The sequence below is a fragment of the Pyricularia pennisetigena genome, chromosome 5, assembly GCF_004337985.1.
Source record: "Pyricularia pennisetigena strain Br36 chromosome 5, whole genome shotgun sequence".
In the NCBI taxonomy this organism is placed as follows: Eukaryota; Fungi; Ascomycota; class Sordariomycetes; order Magnaporthales; family Pyriculariaceae; genus Pyricularia; species Pyricularia pennisetigena.
The window spans coordinates 2,160,241-2,183,485 of NC_043743.1; the positions used below are offsets into that span (position 1 = coordinate 2,160,241).

Consider the following 23,245-nt stretch of genomic DNA (forward strand, 5'->3'; position numbering starts at 1 on the left):
AATATCAACTCGCGCCTCGGCATCGGGCGCCAGTGTGCTATCTAGGACCAGTGCTAAGACTGTGGCGCGGTCGAGACAACCAAATTCAATTGTACCAGTAGAAAAGAACAGAAGCTCCCTTTGGATTGCCATGTGTCCAGCCACGTCTTACGACTCGCAATTATAATAGCGGCAATGATTTATTATTTTGTTGGGCAAAAGATGGGCACAAGGGCGGGTGAATGTACAAACGGGCAAAGGAGGCGACTGGTCTGTCTCACCTCTCCCTGCGCGTTTGAAAACATCGAGAGCAGGGAACCGAAAACGTGCGCCAGTGGCTCGGGGTGGGTAAAGGTCTGTGAACTTAGAACGAGGTTTGTGGAGTTTTTTTCTCTTTTTTTTCTTCGGGGGTTTGACCAGTAAAAAGGCGAAACTGTTGTTTTCCTTCTCTCAGCCTCAGGGCTGATGAGCCATTCAAACGAACTTTTTTTTTTTACTGAGGGGCTTTTTTTTTTGCTGGCTTGAGCCACCCGCGCATGACCCCTGTTTCAGCGCCAGACGACCAAACCGCCAAAACAAGATGATGGCTTAGGCTGGCTTGCCATTGGTATCATCGAGTAGCAGTAACCGAGACGATTAAACAAAAAAAAAAAGAAAAGAAAAAAAAAGAGGCAAGTAATGCAGAGTGGTAGTTAGGATAAAAATAATTAGGATAATAATACTCGGAATTCAAAGTAAAAATGCAACAAGCACTAAATGAACGCTGTTACTCTGTCGGCAATCGCCAAGCACTATACCACTGCTACGTAGACGGGTTCCATGCAGTAGTATGGAAGTCGGGGCACGGGGATGATCGACAAGGGGTCTCGTCTCGCCAAGCCCAAATGCAATCGCAGTAACAGCCAAGGTAGGGTCGAAAATACCAGAGTTCTGAAGGGACAGTCATAACAAACATGATCACAAGCACGGCTTGAGCGGGTTGGCGGACGAACGGCCGGGAAATGAATGAATAAATAAAGAAAAAATAAAAATAAAAAAGTTGATCACCATCCCGCCAGCTCCAAAGGCGGAAAATTGAGGGGGGGAAATCACGTCACAAGTCTCTCTATCACTCTCTCCATTTGCTGCTCAATTGATTCAATTCACGGTAGCAGCAAACAACGATCAACATCGCAGCAGATCTCTGTGGCACGTTGCTCGGCTTTTAGCGCGCATACATCACACCCGCACCGGACCACGCCACACAACCTTCTCCAGCAGCTTGTCATACTAAGGTAGGTGGGTATGCAGGACCAGCAAGGAGCCAGAAAGAAACAGAGAACAAAAAAAAAGGGTTCCTGCCGTATCTCGTTGTGCATCGCCCACATGCGACCCGTAAAAGAGGCCTACCCAGGCTGTTGGGCAAGAGGTGGGATGACCTCGTGTGACTGAATGTCTTTTATTAGCCGCGCCAAGATCATGGCACGTTACCTTTTTTTTATTATTCTTTTTTTATTGGAGACGGCAGTCAGTCATCGAGTGCATTTCTACCATCACGAATTGGGATGGCTGGACTATGCAGCATGCACTTGCGCAATTTACCTTTTACCGTTTTTACAGACTCGATCTTTCTCCAGATTCTCGGCGTCGGCCGACAATGATTCATGCTGACAAGACATTCACAACAAAAAAGAAACACCTTGCATGCAGTAGATCTAACACCCACATGCACACATACGAACATGCTTACGAACATGTCCCGATTCGTTTGATTACAAACGGCCAGCTAATTATTTACCTGAACTGAACTAATACCTAATTGACTGTTCGTAACGTAATCGCTTTGTTTGCCCCAGTGAACAAAATCTCATTTGCCGCCGACCCCGTTAATTCGAGAGCCATCGAGCAGAATACGGGGGCGGTCGTCATCACACGGAAAGAATGCGGCTGTGCGTTCCAACAACATGGTCATTTCGGTTACCAACCTGAGTTGGACCGCTTGCCTTGCTCCATTGGTACAGGTACAGACAGCACAACGCCGCGCTGTGCAAAATCTGACGGCTGGTCTCGGTACAAGTCTGGGCAGCGCCTGTTAGGGATGGTGGCATAGCTTGACGGGAAATCCCTTCGCACCTTGCGGAGTACAGTAGTGATTTTTCCCTCTATCTCTCTCTCTCTCTCTCTCTCTCTCTCTCTCTCGTTTTTTCGCTTCGCCTGTCCCCCAGCTCCCGAGAAAGTAACACGAGCCAAATAAAAAAACCCCAAACGCGTAGTGGAAACCCCAGCCTAGCCAAGAGGCGGTGGAAAGATCCACTCAGCCCGTTTCTCACAAGTGAGAAGCAAACCCCCTGGTCCTGGTCGGCCTGCTTTATGTGCTTTGAAAAGTCCCCATCACATAATACGATTTCTACCAGTAGTAGCCAGTAGCAACCGCTATTTAATTAGAATCACTTACGAGTTAGTAGGGCGTCACGCCCCGGCCCCATTAGGCTGCAGGGATGATTCAGTCCAGCCCCCCCTGTAACCTGCAGGGCCCTACACCTGCACCTTTCACTCCACCCCGCTCCTTATTCGGTCGCAAGGCAAGGCTCCCTCCCTCCTTTCACTTGACGGCTCTGGGCAGGGGTTCATCTGGTTCCAATGTTACGTACTGTACGGACAGGCGGGCAGGCAGGCAATCAATCAATCCCGCCGTCCCTGCCAAGGTGCCCAAACCAGTTGAATAAAGTCGGCCGTTCGTCCTTCCTATGACCTTGCATTGAATGTGCCTCCCCTCCCTCTTCTCTTGCTCCCCATCTCGCACATCTTTTAGTGTTGGTCATCTTCTTCCTTCCACCTCTAGATTATAATTTCCCTTCAGACTCTCGCTCAGACCAAGTAATTCAACCCAACTTTCGCTAATCATTCCTTCTTAAACCACCTTTTTTTTTTTTTTTTTTTTCTTTCCGACGCCAGTCCGAGCACCCAAGAACCAACAAACAAAAATCAGATCACTCTTGATTTAAATTTGCTTTGCTCCCCCGGATTCTTTTTCCCACCAAAGCATTTTGCATCAAGTTTCTTTGGGTTTTTTTTTTTTTTTTTTTTGGTTTTGAAAGTCTTGTGAGAAGAACTTTATATTCTATCGTATACAAGCAAGAACAACAGCAACAGCAGTAGCCATGTACACCAAGACCATCTCTGCCGGCCTCATGGCCCTCTTGGCATCTGTTGTCACGGCCCAGACTCACACTTCCTGCAGCCCCATCCTGAGGGATGACTGCCCCAACCCCAAGGCTCTGGGCAAGACTGTCGAGATCGACTTCACCAAGGGTGACGACAAGAGTGGCTTCTTCAAGAAGCTTGCTGGCACCGAGTACCAGGTGACCTCCAAGGGTGCCGAGTTCACCATCTCCAAGACTGGCCAGGCTCCTACCCTCGTCTCCAACTCGTACATCTTCGGAGGCAAGGTTGAGGTTAAGTTCCGTGCTGCTCCTGGTGCTGGTATTGTCAGCTCAATTGTGCTGCAGTCCGATGACCTTGACGAGATTGACTGGGTAAGTTTGTCTTTTTTTTTTTTTTTTTGATATCATAGCAGCTGGACATACATGGTGGGCATACTTTGGTATGAGCAGTTTGCTGACTTTGTTATACAGGAGCACGTCGGCAACGACCAGATGCGTGTCCAGAGCAATTACTTCTCGAAGGGCAACGATACCGTCTATGGCCGTGGCCAGTTCCACAACCTGCCCGCCAACGGCATGGAAAACGCTCTGACCTACACCCTGGACTGGACCAAGGACCAGCTCCAGTGGATTGTCAATGGCAACGTCGTCCGCACCCTGAAGCGCTCAGAGACCACGGCTGGTGCCAACGGCTACCCCCAGACCCCCTGCCAGATCCGCATCGGCACCTGGGTTGGTGGCGCTGAGGGCGGCAACAAGGGAACCATCGACTGGGCTGGCGGTCTTGCCGATTTCTCCAAGGCTCCCTTCACGGCCATCTACGAGTCGATCAAGGTCACCGACTACTCAACTGGCGCCACCGAGTACCAGTACACCGACCGCTCGGGCAGCTGGGAGAGCATCAAGGTGATCAAGGGTGACGGCAAGAGCGACAGCGACAACAGCAAGGGCAGCAACAACACCTCGCCCTCCACCACCAAGTCTAGCAACGGTACCAACACTGGTGCCTCGACCATGGCCACCTCTGCCACCCGCCCTCCCACCGCCAACACTACGAGCGGTAGCCCGACCAACGCCTCGGGCAGCACCCCTGCCTCGCAGACGAGCCCGGTCGCCACTGGTGCCGCCATTGCCAACCTGCCCAACCTCGTCCTGGTTGGTGCCGCCGGTCTGGGTTACTTGATGCTGTAAGCCCAGCAAATAAAACAACCAAAAAAAAAAAGCAGAACAAAAAAAATTAGCAGTATAAACATGTGATTTATTGTATGACCTTTTTTTCGTCTGTTGATACTTTTTTGTACTGCATGTTTTTATACCAATTTGTTTTTCTCTGCTCTGTTTGCGCGGGACCCCACGGTAATCATCACTGCATATCGACCTGTCTTGGAGGGTATTGTTTTGCACGATGGGCATACATTGAGTATTGGATCAGTCAACAAAGGGGGATTGCTTTCACTTTCATGGCTATAGATTCTACAGTGTTCCTCCTTGTCTATACTTTTTAAACTTCTGCATAGAATCAAACATTATATCTGAAATAAGTCCGACTTTGTTTTGGTGATGTTCATGATGATTGGATAGTCGTTCCTGCGACACCAGGCGGCGGCTGCGTACATTGTTGTGATGCATCATGGTAGCCAATCAATCGTCCACGGTCTTTTCTCCATCGGCTTCACTTGGCAGTTGTCCTAGCCATTCAACCAATGGACTAATCACTGCGTGACCGACCCATGGGGTACATTGAATGGTGTGTTGCTAAAAACCGGTAACCCGGTATTTAATTCGACGCGTCGCACCAACGTGCGCCAGTCTTTTTAAAATATCGGTGCTAATCAACCGCCTCTCAAGGCTTCCTCTGTCGTTTTTGTGTGGTGAGCACGGCCATTGATCTGCAAAATAAATTGGTCCCGCCCAAATGTTACTGTTACTGTAGATGACGGCGATCTGCGAATAATTGACGTTTTTTTTTTTTTTTTTTTTTTTTCCCTCCCTCCCCCCTTCCCTTCCAAATTCCCACTTGCCACCTTAAATTTGTGTTACAGAATGGGGATGGGCACCGGCAGAAAAACCAATCAATCAAAGGTACAAAAAAAAAAAAGCTGCAACCAAGCTTGTCTTCTTAAACCACCCCAAAAAAGGGACCAACGGCCGCCCGCCCGCCGCTTGGCCCCGGTCCCTTTCCCAACCCCTTGCGCCGGCGCGGGGAGGGTCTAAAAAAATCAATAAAACTGGCCAGACAATTGTTGATATATACATACACATGCATATTGATAAAGAAATAGAAACATGTCAAATTACAAGTCTGTGCGCCCCTGGGCTAAAACAGATTTTAATCTTTCATCTTTCCGCCGCCGAGAGGAGGGGGAGAGCCTCACTTTTTCCCACGGGATATTGCGGCCGAGAGGCCCTGTTGCATCTTTCCTTTCTTCCGTAGCCTTACCTCCCCACCCCTACATCCACTGACAAACACGTCCTTAAAAGGGGATGATTTCATCAAGTAATTTCCTGCTTGTCTGTGAAACAGCGGTGAGGTCGTTCCCTGTTGGGCGCGCTTATGTGTGTGCATGTTTCTGTGGTTGAGTGAGACGACGTGGCTCGGTCGGGCCAAGACAACAACAAAACGCCGCATTATTTACCGGACATACGTCGGTTCACAAATATCCCATGACAATCCACGGTTCTACCAAGAAGCTCGCGTCAAGGATAAGGGATGCACAGGTTGTTCAAGTGAGGCTCTTGGCCAAGGCTAGCAATACTGCTAAAGAAGCATGCTTGTATTCGCCATTGTCACAAGACGAAGCCCAAGGAGTGAACTGAACAGAAGAGACAGGAGCAAGCTAAGAGTATACATACAAAGTAGCAATAAGATAAAGTCGCTGTTTCAAATCATCACCCACTGCATCCCACGAATCTCGCGCGCCTGCCGCACCCAGCTCGGCGGCACCCCATCGTGCTCCGCCGAAACGACCCTCCAGTTGGCCGAGTGAGTTGCTTCCTCCGAGGAGCCGCATAGCGTGCCGCTGCCATCACTGTTCGACTCGGTGTCGCCGCGCGTCTCCGCAACCCCTGCTCCTGGGAACGGCACGTGGACCACCGACCGCGCCGCCTCCGCAGAGCTCAAAACCCAGCCGGGCCGCCCCAGGCCGCCGCAGCGCTCGGGCAGTCCTCCCCACGCCGGCGGCGCCAGCGCATCCTCAACCGTGGCGCGGTTGTCGTCGTTCACCGCTGCCGGGTCCAGCCAGGCCTCGACGTCCCACCACATACCGAGCAGGCCGCGCAGGTGCCGCCGCGCCTCGTCGTGCTCGCCCGCCCACTGCTGCGCGCTGCGCACCAGCGCGTTTCGCACCATCGTCTCCGAGGGGTGTGGTTGTGCATCGCTGCTGTTGTAGTCGTGCGCCGCCGCCGCCGTCGAGGGCATACTGGTAGCTGCGTCGTTGTTGTTGTCGTCGCTGCCGCACTAGGCCCGCGCGACAAACGCGAGCACGGCCTGCCGTTCGGCGGGCGTCATCATCTTGACCCGAGTCGCGGCCAATACAGACACGAGGCTCGCTGATACCTTTCCATGTGAGCTGGACAGGCGTGTCGTCATGGCCAGGGTGCGCAGGGTGGTGGTTGCGGCGGTCATGCTTTGCTGGACTTTTATGTGTTGATCATGGGGAATAGATGTTAGTCTAGAAAGCTTCTTCTTTGGAAGGCAACTGGAGGGGGGAACCAAAAGACAGCAGCATCCCTCTCTCACCTTCGAGGAGCTGTCTCTCAAAAACCCTCCTCGCATCGTGCTGCCGGCCGCCTATCCAAATGTTGTACCTGCTGCGCAACCGACAGCTCCGCGACGGCTGACCAAAATGGTCCCAGTGCTTCCTGCGCAGGACCGCCACGACGTTTTGCATATCCCGGCTCAGGCTGTAGATCAGGTCCGCCGCGGCCTGGCCGCCAGGCACCTTGCTACCAGGACCGAGGGCGGCGTCCATCTCGCGGTAGAGCTCATCCGCGCCACGAGAGAACCTCGTAATCATCCTCGTCAGCACAACGCCGTACGCGCCCAGGCACCAGGGCTGCTCAAACACCACCGGCGACAGGGACGGCCCCGACGCGACGCAGCAGGTCGCGGCCCGAGCCAAGACCCTAAAGCACGCCATGCCCGGGGCAACGGCTGGGTGCGCCGACTGGGGGCCAGCGATCCACGGCCACCAGGCCTGCGGGAGGTAGTACTTGTCCGTATGGCAGGGGTCCTGGGGCCCGACGTCGGTCCGCCAGATGCGCACGTGTGTCCACGGCAGCGGGGCCGTGGTGGGCAGGCCCAGGGCGCGGTTGACAAACGCCGGGTTGTGGAGCAGCTGGTACGTGTCGGTGCAAAACTTGCGAACCGCCCGTTTCTCGGCTAGGATTCCGGCACGACCTGAGGCGACTGGGATGGCGGTGGCGGCGATCTGGGTTGATATCTGTGTCAGAGACGTAGCTGCCAGGGAACAGAGACGCACTGGAATACGCCAAGTGTAGGATACATAACTTACTTGTATGGCGACGAGGTCTATTGTTTCCTGGCTTGAGATCCCGTCTTCTTCCGTCTTGACCTCGCGAAACTTGCCCCCGCGGGATGGATCGTTGAAGGCTCGGGCGAGGAGCTTGCTGTTTTCAGCGGCGAGACTTGGGTCCATGTAAATGTCTGTCCAAGGTTCAACCAGCCAAGTCAGTCAATACCAGGACCAGTCTTGGTGTTTCCTGAACACCAGCTCGAACTTCCGAGGATGACTGACAAAACGTGATCCGGAAATTGGCTTTGCTTGACCGCATCAGCCTCGCGTGGAGCTTCTTTCTCGCCATGTTGAGGCCTACAAGATTCTCGGGTGACATCCAATTATGTTCTAGCCAGAGTCCGGCTAGTAAAACGAGCGTAATGAGCTGCTGGGCCCAGGCAGTCAAAGTATAAAACGAGCGTGATGGTATAAAATGAGTGTGAAGAGGATGCCGCGGGGTGAAACGCCGTTAGAATAACCTACTGGGGGCAGTATATCATAACAAAATGACCTGGCTGTCTTGAGAACGATATTTGGACCTCTGATTCCTGTGCGCCATGGCCCCCCATGTAGGTTTTGTAAGCAGAATGAGCGAATAATTGCCAACTGAAGAAGAGTCTGTTAGCTCGCAACTTCACTCAACCGCTGGCCATAAGCCGGACATCCCATAGTGACTGCCTGAAGCCGCCTGTAATGAGGGTTAGGTCCACCACTTACTTGCTTGTCTCATTGCCAAAAACTCCAGCTTGTGGCCAGACATAAAGCACAGCGCCTTCCTCACCCCGTGAGACAGAGGAAAGAGGATCGAGCAACCTTTTTGACCATCGCAGAACCCAAGATTGGATGCCATTTCTTTCCACTTGCAATCAAGACACCCTGGAAGCAAAAATGACATGAAAAAAAATAGGTATAATGGAATCGTAACCACAGACCACAGCCATAAACCATGTATAGCCTGATTACATATACATTGATATACAATGAACCCAAAATCACCCCATTGATGGGGAGATAGGTACCAATCGTCGCAACGGTCCTCAAAGTCAATACGACCCGCAAGTCGATTTTGTCAAAAAGTCATCCCAAGCATCTTTGTCACTTAACTCCGTGAAACGCCAAACGTGTCCAGACCAACAAATGCCAACCCCCCAAAAAAGAATTAAAAAAGAGGCCAGTAGAAAAAAAAAAGAGACGAGCGCTGTTCAAATTCCCTTGACCAACGAGAATCTTATCAAAACGCGACCCACGGGTGGTGTTTCACACAAATGGACTGCGTGCAAAAGAGCAGGTGAGCAAGACGCTTCACTGCTCAATAGACATAGCACTGTCTTCGTCGTCGTCGCCATCGGTAGTAAGCCCGAGGAGGCGCGCATACTGAACCGTCAAGCGTTGGAGTTCCCTGAATTTGCCTGTAAAGTCGCGAGACGTGGTCAGTAATAATGAGAGGTAAGATGATGACTTTCAGATACGAGGACTTACCCAGGATCATGACGACGCCCTTGAGAAGCTCTCTGCGGTCCCACCCACAGAGTTCCCCCTTCCCATACCAGCCCCAACCTTCATCCTCCTCTTTGCCGTCTACCCGTTTCTGCAAAACGCCACCGACAAGGGAATTCAGGAGCTCCTCTACCTTGCCCCTGAGACCCTCAGCGCCTATCCGTTTGGCATACATAAAGAGGTACAGCCTAAACTCGTCCTTGGACCCGAGCTGCAGCGCGCCGGCGATGCGGTTCTCAAGGTGTGCAATGCTGACGCTGCTCTCAAATCCCTCGAATCCTTCGCGGCTGAGTAGAGTCTTGATAAGACGCTGTAGAGTGTACGCTCGGCCGCGTAACAGGAACTCGTTCGTTGTATGGCGCTCCAGGAATGGTATGATGCCTGCGGAGACTGACACGCCATCCTGCGACTTGGGCGCAGGTGCTTCGTTTGGACCGACGGCGGTCGTCTGAAGAGCACTGATAGAACTGTCATTGCTGTTCCAGTACTGGCTCCCGACGGCCCACCAAGTCTCCGAGAGTCGCTGCCACGAGTACATAGTCGGTGAATAGAGAAACCCATCTCCGTTACTCAACGTGACGACCACCATGCCTTCGGAGTTCAGGTGAGCAGAAGTCACGCCAAGGCCAGGCGTCGGGCCATGGGGGCTGAGGGTGTGGATGGCTATGTCCAGGATCGGTGCCAGGGACACTGGCGGGAATGGCGACGTGAAAGTCTTGACGTTGTACACATGAACAAGACCAACGGCCGTGATGCAGAGCAACCAATACCCGCGGCTTTCCAAAATTACGGGCTGGGACGAGAGAACCACTGCGCTAAGCAGCCGCCTGCCCGCGGGAGACCACACATATAATGTGCCATCTTCGCACGCTGCAGACCAAAAGTTCTTGTTACCGGTAACTAGCATGACGGCCTTGGGGAGAAAATCATGCCATAGCAGCACCCCACGTTTTGTGGCCGTTACATGAGACGGGTCACGGGGTGCGACGGGGTTCCTCGCCTCGAATATGACGTTCTCAGGAACCTTGGTTGCGTCCTCAAGGGTGGTTTCGTCCTGAAGCACGCCTCTTGCCAGCGGCCGCAATATGTGTGACCTGACCTTGGGAACCCCAAGCCTGACCTGGGAGTACGTGATCGAGGAACTCAAAACAGCCGGTCGCAGTACCTCGGGAATAGGAACCACACCATCGGCCTGCTCTTTAAGCTGCGCTGGTTCGGTCCCTCCGACGCCGTTAACAAGGACAGGCACCGGCCCATTATTAGGCTTCTTGGTAGTTGAATCTTCTTCATAGTCCTCCTCGAGCGCAGCTGCTTTCCGTTTGTTGCCCAGTAGCATCGATGCCAAGCCTCCTTTGGGCAAGCCATCAAAAGGCTGGGTGAGATCGAGGATTGCCTGCGGTGCGTCGGCCTGAGCGGCTTTCGTTGAACTTTTACCAACGAGGTGGGACTGTGGCAAAGACGACGTTCCCGTGCCTGAAGAGGATACCAACATGGGCGCGACCCTCTTCTTGCCGTCCTTTGTGATTGTGACTCGAGACTTGAGCGCAGCTATGCGCTCGGCCTTCTTTGCCTCGCTCTCCTCTGCCTCGTCGTCTTCATTGGAGGCGTTTTTGTCTTTTTCCTTCTCTTTTTCCTTGTCCTTTTCCTTGTCCTTTTCCTTTTCCTTTTCCTTGTCCTTGTCCTTCTCGCCGTTGTTAGTAGTTGAGTCGCCATTCACGTCACCGTTCGCGGCTTTAACCCCGTTAGTGGCAGGTGCGACAGCGGCAGGAGATGCTCCGCCAGTTTCAGACACGAGGGCATCGCCCATGAGCGCGCCCATGCGATTCTCTGCACCTCGTAACTCTCCAGCTTTGCTTTGGTTTTCAAGATTCAAACTCTCAATGTCCTCAGCGGTACCGGCACCTTTTTTCGAGCTGCTGTATTTCTGCAGAGCCTTGTCGTTCTCCTCAGCCGTCGCCACCCAGCCAAGCTCGCCCTCTTCGAACTTCAAGGCGTATATGCCGCCATCGAGACTGCACACAAACAAAACCTGTCCGTCTGGCGTCCATGACAAATCCGCAATCGACTTTGAGGCCAGGTCCTGAAGGATGACGAGGGGTCTAGAAGTATTTGTGTTCCAGATGCTGAGCGTTTTGTCCTGGCCCGCTGACGCTATGACCGTCACCAAGTTGCTGCTCCCATTGCTATTGCCATTAGCGAGCGCGGGATCCGTGGTATGGAACAGCCGTGGCGAGAACTGAGTGACCTCGGTAGGCCCCTCGTGACCGATCAGGTTGATCTCCGACAGCCAGCTGCCTCTTTCTATGATGGCTACAGAACTGACGGGACCGTTAACGGCATTCGCGGCTGCTATGTGGTTGCCATCCGGCGACCACGAGCACCTCCTGAAATACGTGGTGAGGGGCGAGCTCTTGAATGGAGTGTTGATGGTGGTTTCGAGCACAAAGTTGTTGACCATATCGTGCTGCGTCGCATTCGGGGCGGGCGGCGTAAATCGGAATATCTTGATGGTGCGGTCGTCGCTGGCCGTAGCAAAGAATTTGTTTGCGGGATCGAAGGTGATTCCCTTGACATGGCTTTGATGCACTGCAAGCGTCTTGAGCTTCTCAAAGGTGTGCCCAGACCACACGACAACCTTGGAGTCCAGACCGACAGACACAAGGATTGAGGAGTCATAAGACCATGCTATATCCTGCACATCGTTCTCGTGTCCAACCAGACGCTTATATGTCTTCCAGTTCTCGATCGGTGGTGGCTCATTGGTCCCTGTTGGCAGCTGGGGATTAGTATGGGCATGCATGATAGATATATGATGCACCAAAGGTCTCTGGGTCACCGTCTCGGGGGGTTCGTACCAAACGTCGCCGTGTGGGACGGGGGGTTGCTGTCGAGCTGATATATGCATATGATCTTGTCGTCGGCACCAGATGCGAGGTAACGGCCGTTGGGAGAAAAGCGCACCGAGTGGATGGTTCCCAGGTGGTGGCTCATGTGGCAGAGCTGCCTTGGTTTCCTGAAGCTCTCATTGTCGGCGTTGTAAATAGCTTCGGTGGACCAAACCCGGACGTGGCCATCCCCTCCCGCAGTGGCCAGTCTCGAGCCATCGGGAGAGATGTGGCAGCTGTAGACCTCGAAGTCCTTTTGTTCGCCTGTGATGAGACGGTTAGTTGTGTTCCAGTGCCTTGAGCATCGATTGGTATCATGGCAACGAGCTTAAACACCAAGGCAAGCTTTTTGTGTCAAGTTAGACCTACCACTATGGCTAAGCCATGAAGGCTTGATTATGTGCATTGTGTGCTGGACTCCCTCTGTCTGCTTCGCATTATTGAGGAAGACCTCGTTTGCGGTTGGGTTGCTGTGACGCTGCGACGTTTGGCTTTGCTTTGAGCAATTCTTGAACTCTCAATCAAAAGTTCGCGCAAATGCAATGCGCCGCGTCTAGGAATTGAGACCTGGCGCGACTGCTGCACGCCTTGCTTTAGGTGTCATAGTGGATACAAGAATTCAAACATGATTGGCCCCAAGCATTAGACTTGTGGGGGCGGGGCCTCAAAAGACCATGCATTCAAGGCTCTACTGTACCGAAGCTGTTCCAAGTCTAATAATCCACGCTAATTTATTTATACACATGTTCATCGTCATGAAACTCGCAACGTGTCTACGAAGCCGACTCTCCTCTTTTTTTTTTTTTTTCTTCTTCGATATCAGACGCAGCTGCGTAATATACTAAACTACCTGAGTTTGGGCAAACAGAAATCCCCATGAAAATCGTAAACACCTCGACATCACACACAGACCCTCGACGTCGACTGGAAATCAAGTTTCGGCGCCATCCGCCCCCCATAATCGAAACACCTACGCCACCGTCGATGTGATACAAAACTGTTCAGTCAAGATGCAGGGCTTCAACATGGGGCGTTACGTCCCGCCAGACGTCGAAGGCACCGTCACTGGAAACAAGCTGCACGGCAAGCACCCGCAGGGATCCCGCGCCCGTCACGGCGGCGGCGCACTCACGGTCCGCTTCGAGATGCCCTTCCCCGTTTGGTGCGAGGGCTGCCCCCAGGAGACCCTCATAGGCCAGGGCGTGCGCTTCAATGCCGTCAAGCGTCGCGTCGGCAACTACCACAGCACACCAATCTTCTCCTTTGCCATCAAGCACCCCGCATGCGGCGGCGACATTGAGATCCGCACGGATCCGAAAAACACAGATTACGTCGTTGTCAGCGGCGGCAGGCGGAGGGAGCCTGGGCTCAGGAGTCAGGAGGGTGAGAGTCTTGTATCGGCGGCGGATCTAGCGAGGGCGAGCCTAGCGTCCATCGACGAGGCCAGGGGTGAGGTCAAGGACGAGAAGGCCAGGGAGGCCGCGTTTGCAAAGTTGGAAAAGACTATTGCGGACAGGGCAGCTCTCGCCCGCTCAACAAGCCGCGTCGAAGAGTTGGTGGACGTGTCGGCTCGGGCGTGGGACGACCCGTATTCCCGAAACTCGGAATTGCGAAAGACATTCCGTGCAGGGCGCAAAGAACGGGAGGCCATGGCCGTCAGCGACGAGGCTCTCAAGGACAAGATGAGCCTGGGGGACGAGGTTGTCCTTGGTCCGGAGACCGACTACGACAGGCGACTCGCCGCTCTGATGGATTACGGCAGTACCGACGGTGCCCGTGAAGGCGCCCGGGACGTCGCTGAGCTGGCCATGAGCAAGCCACTTTTCAGGGAGTCGGGACGTTCCGCAAGCCCAGCACAGTCCTCCAAGCCCAGAGAGAAAGGTAGGATTGGCGACCTGGGTGAAACGCCGCGGCGGGAGAAGCCTCGGATGCTCAAGGCAGATATTTCCAAAGAAAAGACACGAGACGGTCTCATTGGCGCGATCGCCCTGAACCAGAGGACGGCCAAAGATCCATTCTTAGAAGGTCTTTGGAACGAAAAACCCAAAAGACAACATATCATACCCGGACTCAAGCGAAAGCGGGATCCTCTCGTAGATGCCAGCAGCGACGAAGCTGCCAGGATTTCAGCCCATCCCCCAAAGCCGCCACAAGAAGTTTTGGCCAGGGCGGCGTCGCCCGCCTTGGTGATCTACGACTCGGACCAAGAATAATAGCTCACGCTTTGCTGGTAATTATTCACTTTCGATTTGCTACTTATGATACCCAGATAAAATCGTTTCATTGAGTCAGGCGTCCTTTCCGACCTTAAAAGGTCGTATTTAGAAACCGTTGCCGGTTGATACTCTACCGTAACCAAAACCAAAGAGAGTCGAGAATTCGTATTCCATTTTCACTTTCTGGCCCTCTGCTTGTGCGCGCCTGGTCGAGCAACTACAAACGCCGCAAAGGCTTTATGAGCGATGCCCCACGATCGTACAAGACTTATCTACCAGTTGCAGAGCCAGCGGCGCCAGATCGGCAGCTCTTTCTCCGCGGACCGGCCCTGGTTTGCCTGAGCTTTCAAATCGCCATCGTCTGAGATGGTCTCGCTAATTCGAGCAGGACTCTCAACTTGTGCGGATTGGGACGCAGCGAGTGACTTGATGGTTATGCTGAAGTCGCCCTCTTGCTTTTCAAAAAAGCTGCGTCACCAATATGCAGTTAGTAAGTAGCAGGAACAACAATACTGCAGGTCTTGAGCTCATTTTGTATGGCTCTGTACGTACCTTCTCATCATAAAGGAGATCCGCTTGATGTTGGCCAGATCAAGTTTCGCATCTACCGGACGGCCTCTGTAGGTGGGCTTGAACTGATCAATGGGCATTTGCACCTGCTTCCTTTCGCCCACCTTGTCGCCATCTCCCAGCGCAATAAAATCATACTCCCAACTGACAGTGCTCTGCTCCTGACCATCCGGTCCGGTGGGCAGAATCTCGTTTTTGAGCGTAAGCGTATACGTCTTATTGTCGGCAGGAACCACGACATCTGCAATCAAGGCACACACGCCGGTCAGATCCACTAGAAAGGGATCAACCGTGCGCTGGGAAGCGAAGCCCGCGCCGCCAAGGGTCTTGGTGTCGAGGGTGCCACTGAAGGTGGCAGCCGTGCGGTCGGCGTTGACGGTCAAGTGCGAGACTGAACTGCCTCCGCGGACACGATCGTCGACAGCGGTGAACCCGGCCTCATCCCAAGGTCTGTGTGGCGTTGCGTTAGCTTCCTGCACGAAGAACGGGTTTGGAGACGGAAATAGAGAACGCGGAGTAAAGAGATGAATTATGTGTTGCGTGAGTCAGGCGACGGAACCTCCGCGCTCGCGCTTCGGCGTTAAAAAAACAAAACAATATGGAAAAGCGCGGAAGATTGAGTTGAGCATATTAGTCGTTGCGCGTTTGCTCATCCGATAGCCGGAAATGATATAGAAAATAACCACATGGGTACGATGCGCTTGCAGAGGCAGTACGATTCAGGGCCTGGAAGAGGCTAGACTGAGCCAAGGGCTGCAGAATCGGATTTTGTCGAATTTGGAGTATGGGGAAGATGGAGTAAGCCAGACGACAGAAAACGGTATGAGCATGAGATGAACACCACAGAGTATGGCTGTTCTAGGCCTCGAGACAAAACGTTGGAGATGAATGGCAAAACGGAGACTCGTCGGAAGAATATCAAGATTTGTGCCAGATATGATTCTGCCATTGGGCTCAAGCATGCAACAAGGCCAAATAATTGGAGAAAGACTTGGCCAGGCCAGGCCAGGAACCGCACGAGATATTATGGAACACCAAGAAAAAAAAAAAAAAAGAAGAAAAAAAGCTCAGACGTACTTGTCACCACCAAAAATGTATCGGTTCTCTGCCATGATGGACATGGCCAAGCTCCAGTCGAGAAGCAGGAGGACTGCGGACCAGGCCGCTCGCATAGAGATCTGTCCGTCTGGGCTGTGGTTGGTCGACAAGGGATCTATCTGTAGCGACGATAAGCCAAGTCCGTTCGGGGGCCAAAGACTAGGCTGAGCACCAACACCGCAGTCCAAGCTCGTTTTGGTAACCTTTAACTCCGGCTTGTGCGGGCATGCCCACCAAGTGCCATCATGTCAATAATCGTCATCCCGAACCAAGGATCCCGAATCGCGATAGGCTACTGTTGATAGCCTCCGGTCACAAAACATACCACGGTCAAAGGAGGGGCGTGTGCACCTTCTTCCTCACCGGACCGCAGGGGGGAAGGACGGTGATTAAACACGAGGTACCCTAAAGTTGGCAGGATTGGTTGCCTAGAGAGCCGCAGATCCGATTGTTGAAAAGATTCGGTAGCGCTACTGACGATATCGCCGAAGGATGGTGGAGCGAGCGGGCAAGAAAATCAATATGATGGGAACAATAGAGACAAGAAAGAAGCTGGCTGGCTGGCAATCCGATATTGCCGTGGCCGCGTCAAGCGTTGAAAAGGCATGGAAAAAACAAACCAAAGCCAATGTTTAAAGTTTGAATGAATGCACGATGACGGGATCGACACCCCACTCAGCTTAAGTCATTCATTTTCAAGCCCGAAAGCAGCTTGGAGGAGGGACAGTCCGCCCCTGCCCTGACAGCCAGGCGCGGGGACAGTACAGCACAGCAAGGCGGCAGGCGAAACCTTGCCTGACTCGGGGATCGAATTTTTCGTTGGCCTTGGCATCGCGCCCTGGGTTAGGTGCAACAAAACACGATTCTGTGCGGTTATCGCGGCTAAGCACGGATATCTGACATGCACTGCAAAACACTTTCGTCTCTTGTTTCACAAACACCTTAATTCTGAACTTCACATGTCCACTTTGGCATGTTTTCACCGGACGGAACAAGAGGGGGAGGAAAACCACACAGGGTAACACCGAAGAAAATGACCCTTCGTCGCATTTACCATGTAGATGTGCGTAGATGTGCGTCGATGCGCGCAGTCTAGGCGCATCTTTGATCTTGATGAGCACTTTACTTGCCTGTGATATGCGATATCTGGCGGCGGTTCCGATTGCCTCAAACCGTAAACTAGGATGAGTAGCCGTCTAGAAAGATGGAACAACCTGCTTTTACCTTGTATTTCTTATTCTTCGTGTGAAATCTTATTTCTACTAAACTTCTTGTGCCAGAGGTGGCGCTATTAAATATGGCCGAATTAAGTCTCGGTGTACGACCGTTTTTTTTTCTTCTCTCAGGTCCTGGCGCGACACGCAGGCCCTCTAGCGCACGAGGCCAGGAGCCGCATTCATGTAATACTCATCCCATCGTCCGGCGCACGACTCGATTAGAATGAAGGAACTCTGCCTGGCCTAATGTGAACAGAGTTTCGTCTAGTCCGGCTCACCACCCCTTGAACCCTGAAAGAAGGTCCTGTCAGAGAAGGGATTTTTGACTTTTGCTTGTAATTATAGTCTAGATCGTAGGGCTGGAAAAGGAAAAGAAGGAAGCTACTGTTCCCCGACATGAGGTGAGAACCTAAGATGAACCTAATCTTTGGGGGGTTTTTTTTTGGGGTGTTGCGCACTCATCCCTCATGTTATTCCCGCATTAACTCCTTCGTATTTGCGTATGCGCCGATAAATAGGGGTCTTTTTAGCGACTCACTCATCCAGAATATTGATTGCGCGGCTTTGGATTGGTAAGCGTGCCCCCAAAACAGAACGACTCATTCTCCTACAGCCGGGACCCATCGGTTCGCGGAGCGAACATGAAAACGGCGCCGGTCCGGTCCTAAGGTGTTCATGGCGATGCATTCGTCAGGCCCTGGCGGGTGAGGACTTTTCCGGGCAACTCCGCATGGCATGCTACGTGGGATCATAGTTCGCATATCGATGTTAGCTGTCACAGTCTCGGACGATTGAGACTATGATGTATACTTGCTCAGTGGACACGGCAAAGTCCCAATGAAATTCAATGGTGAAATGTCTTCAAAAAAAAAAAAAAATCTTGGTAAACATGAGGCTCAATTCAATTGACGGTCGGGCCCCCTTTACGTACCAGCTTGCCTGGCAAGCCTAGATATCCATGCCTCGAATTTCAGGCTATGCTGGTCGGATTATTCTGACAGACTCCTGTTGCAAAAGACGAAATGTGTACGGTATTCACCTAGGAAGCTGTAGAAATTTACACAGCGTTTCAGCCTGCCCAATCTAATTTTAACAGTGTCCCTCCAAAGCTATTGACCTACTTCATATCTATCCATTTGATATTACTAATTAGTCCAGGTAGAAACCCACTCCGGGTCGCCGGCTATCGCACTTTTTGTTCTTTACCCCACCTTCCTCGTGGATTCTGGAGAACTTAGGACCGTTTCAATGGTACGACTATGACCGTGCTTCAAAAGCCGAAATTATGTTCGCTCATTATAACCCATAACTCCGTATGGTGTCGGCCGCTGCAAAGAAAGGGGCGATATGCGTGGTACTTGTTTTCAAACTGTTATTCCACATTCAGGGTTGGCTTTTCACCTCGGGCGCTTAATTGCGGCCTATCCAAATTTAGTAATTAGTCTGGCAGTCCAGTTGTAGTGTCCTGGCTTGGCTTTTTGCCTTGCTACAACATACCAACCTACGTCCAGCTAGCGCTATTTTGAACTTGGCCGCCCATTTAAGCCCTCTAAAATTAGCAACATGCATTTGAGTGAATCCCACGAATCCTCAAAAATATTTACAAAGTACCACTCAAATACGAACAACGGTACTTTGTAAGAAGGCAAAACATAGTCTTGGCATATTCAACACCACGCGGTGCCTTACAATGGATACCCGTGCCTCATATCGGACCCTCGTCTCTCGCTCCCTGGAGATTTTGATAAAACGGCAAGGCACAAACGTTACACGACAAGGTCATGCGACAGAATTAATCCTGGACACAGTAAACAGAGGACTCCTAATGATGGACATCAACCTCTTAGGCCCGACCCAAGCCGACGTTTTCCTTAAATCCGCCTTTTCCCCGGAGGGACGGCCACCCTTGTTGTTTCTTCTGTGGAGAGGAATGTGAAAGGATGCGGCGTGGCCAATCAGGATGGGCCTGGCGGTGGTGGGGGTACCGGTTCTGGGAATCCGCCGTTCGTTTCGGGGCGCCTCATTTCTCTTTTTGCGCCATTACGAATGCTGCCAGTTCACGAGCCTTTCTAGATTGACCTTTGGTAATGGGACAGCCTTCCCATCTGCTACAATCGTATTTTTTTTTCTTGGTTTTCTTGTGTGGGTTGTCTCATCGCTGCTATTTGTCGTCTATTTTCCCAACTACTCTGGAGCCCAAAAAATACAGGATGCCTTGATGAGGAACAGAGGAGACAGAAAGGGAAGAAAAAGACAGTCCAAACGGGATATGCCGTCCAAACCACCACCTGTAGATCGATTCCATACGCGTATTCTACCTTCAAAGGCCGAACACTAGCGCCTAGTGGGTCGCCAAGGAGCCCCCAAGCTTCTGACGAAGTACCTACTCCCGTGGGAGATAAGAGGAGACAGAGACAAGGGGAGGAAGGCTGGAGAATAGAGAGGATGAAGTGTACTTTGCATGGTACAGTATTATCATTGACCCGCCAAGAGGAACAAAAGTCCTCCAAGGCTCTTGGTCTGCACCGTTTTCCCGTCGGAGCTACGCCCGTTCGGGACCGAACGATTGGCGCGTGTGGAGCATGGAGGCTTGTGAGGGTACTTTCCTGCAGGAAGCAAAAAAAGGGTGGGTATCGGGTGCTGGACCCGCGCAAGGGGGGCCCATGGTATATGCATATCTGTAGGTACCTTACCTAGCAAAAGCTAGGTACGGAGCACTTGGTACGTGATGGGCAGTAGGGACGAGGCAAGGCAGCAGCGGCTGAAATCCCCAAAGAGCAACCCCCCGGCTCCATGTGGGCGATTGNNCCCCCCTCCGCCCACGCAAGCCCCGTCCAAAGAAACAAAGTTGAGAAGAGGTTCAAGGTTCAAGGCAAGCATGTCCGTTTTTTTATTTTTCTCTCTTTTCTTGCGCTGGCAGCTCGGCCGAGATCAGCTTATTCAGGACATGCATGAGAATCTTTTTTAGGTTTGTTCATCACTGACAAGGGCAACGGATTTGACCGTGATGTATAACCATGATTCGAAACTTGCGATAAACCGTTGTATGATGATTCAAAAAGTCTCTCTCAGGAAGCTTTTCTAGGAGGGATGTCGAAGCGAGGGGAGGGATTGAGCTGCTGGTATGCTAAGACTTTTTTTCGGCAGAGTATTGGGTGCACGCACGTGGCGCTTGTGACGGTCCTGCCGGTCATCGATTTGCTATCCGTCTCACGGGTGAGATTCTTAAAAACAAAAAACAATTTTCTTCTGTGGTAAATCCCTAGAGCTTGCTCCAGGTACATACATGCGTTAATCGGTTTCTCATGTGGTTAGAACCCAATTATGAAGAAGATTTATGAAATATATAGAGCAGAAACAAAACAAAAAAGAGAGGGCTAAAAAAAATATCACCTGTAAACAAGCAAGTCAATTGGGATAGAAGCAACCGTCTCATCGGACTAACCCCACGACTCTAGACGCACGGCAACGCGCCAGCTGGCGGAACCCCTCGAGGATCTGAACCCTCCATCCGAATTACCTTGTTGGTCGGCGAAGACCGTCCTCGATCCAAACTCTCGTCGTAATCTCACCAGTTTTCCGCCCCTTTGCATCGGATGGCTTGCCACCACTTTGTTGACTTTGCATGACAAGTAGCCATAATTAACTCATCACCAATCTACGTCTAGTAGTCACCTTGAGCTTCGTTGGAACGGTGAGCCCGACAAAAAAAAAGAAGTGAGAAGTGGTGAACAGAAAGAAAGAATGCATTGTCTTTCTATATTGGATTGAAGACCTATGAATACCAGAATAAAAAGTATAGCCAAAAATAAAAACCCGAAATCCCTTTCTTCCTGAAGATGGTAAATAAAAAATCCGTGTTCCGATCGCAGAGTGACCTTTTTGAAAAGAGTATATCCCTGATACAGAATGGAGGTGACAAAAAAGTATGTAACAAGAATCGAAAGGGTGCACCAAAAAGTGCCCAAAAGTTACCCGGGATAAGGTGGTAATCTGCGCCATCGCTGCCTGGGAAAGTACAAGAAAAAAGAAAGAACAAAAAAAAAACGATCCGATCGTCATGATGCATTGCAAAACAACAAAAAAGAGTAAGAAAAAAAAATACCAAAATAAATCATCGACCGCGCCATCAGAACAAGCAATTAAAGCAAGTTAAATCATGGCCAGTGAGGCAGTGAAATTTGTTGTTGTTTTTGTTTGTTGTTTTTGTTTGTTGTTTTTGTTTGTTGTTTTTGTATTTTTGGTTTGCTTTTTCTCCCCCGCTTATTGCTGGATCATGCCCGGAGAAGCAGGCATCGATAAAGGAGTGGTCGGATACTCGTAACCAGAGTCTGAGCAGCTGGTTGAGTGGTCGAATCCGTGCGACAATGGTGGTGTCTGATTATGAAGTCGACGATCAGCCTCGGGGTTCTTCTCATCGGCGAGGCGGGGCGGGATGATAAGAAAGAGAAGCAGGAAATTTTGTTTGCAGACGAGGCAGGAAAGGTTGTGGAGGAGGATATGATGAAGTGGAGCGAGACTCGCGAGAGGCACTCACATGAGGATTCGAGTTGTCGTATGGCGCGGCTTGGCTGACTTCGATCCCCGGCATGTAGCCATAGTTGCCCATGTAGGGCGACATCTCCTCGCCATAACTAGGCTCCCGCTTGATGGCATCGCTGAAGTGTGTCATTGGAGGCAAAGTAACCGGGACCGTTGTCGGCACCAAGTATTCGCCGGTCGTGTAAGGCGGAGAAGTTGTGGCGCCGTATGGGAGCATCATGTCCTCAGGGGGCGGGTAGGTGTAAAACAGCGAGGGCGGGCTGTGGCTGCGGTCCCGCTGCTCTGATGCATACGGCTGTGCGAACAGAAGCTCATCATCAGGGTTCATGGGAGGAGTAAATTGCTCGGGGTAGGTCTTGGGAGGCGAGAGAGCAGCAGGCGGTGGTGAAGACTGCTGCTTTGCGGCCTTCTTTGGAGAGCGAGCCTTGCTGCCGCTCTTGGTGCTGGCCTTGGAGGTTGTGGTGATTGTGCTCTTCTCGTTGCCGTCGGTCGAAGCACCGTCCGAAGATCCGGCACGCCTCTCGAGGTCCTCCAGTCTCCTCTTGAGCTTCTTGCCTGCAAGTGAAGAAACGAACCATGTTAGTAAAAGAAAGAATTGTCCCTCATGATCCGAAAACGGGTCACTTACGGTAGTTGCGCTGGGCAATGCGGTTTTGTATCCTCCTGCGCTCGGCAAGGTCGGAAATCTTGGTCCAGTCCTCATCCGGGTTGGCTGAAGCGCTAAATGCGCTGCTGGTTCCCGAGTATTGCCTAGGAGCCGGAGCGGGCGCGTAGGCGGCGTAGTGGTGGTGTTGGGGCATGGCAAACATGTTGACGGGCGGTGGCAGCTTGCCCGAAGTGTCTTCTGGGTTGTAGTAGTGGTGGGACATACGCGAGGCGTCGTAGTAGGACTCGTGAGGATCGAATGTGGTGGGAACAGCAGGATAGAGATGACTGATCATGGGAGCAACTCTAAGGGGGTAAAGCTGATGTAGGATGAGGAAGTGATGATAGTTTTATAAAAACCAACGAGTAGACCTCTTTGTATTTGTTTCGAACCGGTTTGCTGTGTGATGGTGGTATAGCATCTTTCGAGATTTGAATCCTTTGCAGCGGGGGGAATGAGGCACATAAATATCCAGCGACAGGTTTACCAAAGGTGGGAGAGGCGTGGGCGCAAGAAGGTCCCATCGCAGCAGGCGTGAAGCAAGCGAACCGCACCCGCGCTCGCGGAATCAACACCAAGGGGGACCCCTTGTATGGGGGGACTCGACTTTTGGCAGCGCTCGATACACCCCTCCTCTATGAGAGATGCGATGCGAGCCTGTGCATCCCGCCATTTTCTACACTCCCCCGTGGTGGTGTGTGGTGTGGGAGACATTAGCCAAAGACAAGCCTTGGAACCAGGGTAGGGTTGTAGCCTGGTATTGACCAGCTAAGTCTATCCCAGCCCTGCGCAGCTAAAGAATGGCTTGGGGACTGGGGTGTGGGTGTGACCAAGAAACGGGAAGAAGGCGGAGACTGTGGTTTGGGGTCAATTTGGTCCGGAGTTTTGCTGCATCAAGCTACTTTTTACATACCGGAACTGTTCTGCATGCTACC

General features: G+C 52.0%; 8 protein-coding genes across 8 annotated transcripts; 3 read left to right on the forward strand and 5 right to left on the reverse strand.

The window, feature by feature from the left end:
• Positions 1–1,886: 1,886 nt before the first annotated feature.
• Positions 1,887–2,066, reverse strand: PpBr36_08576 (uncharacterized protein; the record flags this gene model as incomplete). Its single annotated transcript, XM_029895705.1, has 1 exon — positions 1,887–2,066. The coding sequence occupies one exon, from the start codon at positions 2,064–2,066 to the stop codon at positions 1,887–1,889; it is 180 nt and encodes a 59-aa protein (XP_029746702.1).
• A 1,053-nt stretch (positions 2,067–3,119) lies between these two features.
• On the forward strand, positions 3,120–4,313 carry PpBr36_08577 (uncharacterized protein; the record flags this gene model as incomplete). Its single annotated transcript, XM_029895706.1, has 2 exons — positions 3,120–3,494; positions 3,594–4,313. The coding sequence occupies 2 exons, from the start codon at positions 3,120–3,122 to the stop codon at positions 4,311–4,313; spliced, it is 1,095 nt and encodes a 364-aa protein (XP_029746704.1).
• Positions 4,314–6,003: 1,690 nt separating this feature from the next.
• PpBr36_08578 (uncharacterized protein) lies at positions 6,004–8,027 on the reverse strand (the record flags this gene model as incomplete). The annotated part of the gene is made up of 5 exons (XM_029895707.1): positions 6,004–6,541; positions 6,581–6,758; positions 6,862–7,564; positions 7,637–7,788; positions 7,880–8,027. Coding segments are annotated over 5 exons (1,719 nt in total), but the record flags the coding sequence as incomplete, so codon positions are not given.
• Positions 8,028–8,941: 914 nt separating this feature from the next.
• On the reverse strand, positions 8,942–12,427 carry PpBr36_08579 (uncharacterized protein; the record flags this gene model as incomplete). The annotated part of the gene is made up of 4 exons (XM_029895708.1): positions 8,942–9,048; positions 9,119–11,902; positions 11,992–12,285; positions 12,391–12,427. The coding sequence occupies 4 exons, from the start codon at positions 12,425–12,427 to the stop codon at positions 8,942–8,944; spliced, it is 3,222 nt and encodes a 1,073-aa protein (XP_029746694.1).
• Positions 12,428–13,031: 604 nt separating this feature from the next.
• PpBr36_08580 (uncharacterized protein) lies at positions 13,032–14,234 on the forward strand (the record flags this gene model as incomplete). Its single annotated transcript, XM_029895709.1, has 1 exon — positions 13,032–14,234. The coding sequence occupies one exon, from the start codon at positions 13,032–13,034 to the stop codon at positions 14,232–14,234; it is 1,203 nt and encodes a 400-aa protein (XP_029746903.1).
• Positions 14,235–14,509: 275 nt separating this feature from the next.
• On the reverse strand, positions 14,510–15,979 carry PpBr36_08581 (uncharacterized protein; the record flags this gene model as incomplete). Its single annotated transcript, XM_029895710.1, has 3 exons — positions 14,510–14,705; positions 14,790–15,257; positions 15,885–15,979. The coding sequence occupies 3 exons, from the start codon at positions 15,977–15,979 to the stop codon at positions 14,510–14,512; spliced, it is 759 nt and encodes a 252-aa protein (XP_029746902.1).
• Positions 15,980–18,812: 2,833 nt separating this feature from the next.
• On the forward strand, positions 18,813–19,195 carry PpBr36_08582 (uncharacterized protein; the record flags this gene model as incomplete). The annotated part of the gene is made up of 2 exons (XM_029895711.1): positions 18,813–18,929; positions 19,082–19,195. The coding sequence occupies 2 exons, from the start codon at positions 18,813–18,815 to the stop codon at positions 19,193–19,195; spliced, it is 231 nt and encodes a 76-aa protein (XP_029746901.1).
• A 2,190-nt stretch (positions 19,196–21,385) lies between these two features.
• Positions 21,386–22,605, reverse strand: PpBr36_08583 (uncharacterized protein; the record flags this gene model as incomplete). Its single annotated transcript, XM_029895712.1, has 3 exons — positions 21,386–21,499; positions 21,660–22,219; positions 22,293–22,605. The coding sequence occupies 3 exons, from the start codon at positions 22,603–22,605 to the stop codon at positions 21,386–21,388; spliced, it is 987 nt and encodes a 328-aa protein (XP_029746900.1).
• Between the last annotated feature and the right edge of the window lie 640 nt (positions 22,606–23,245).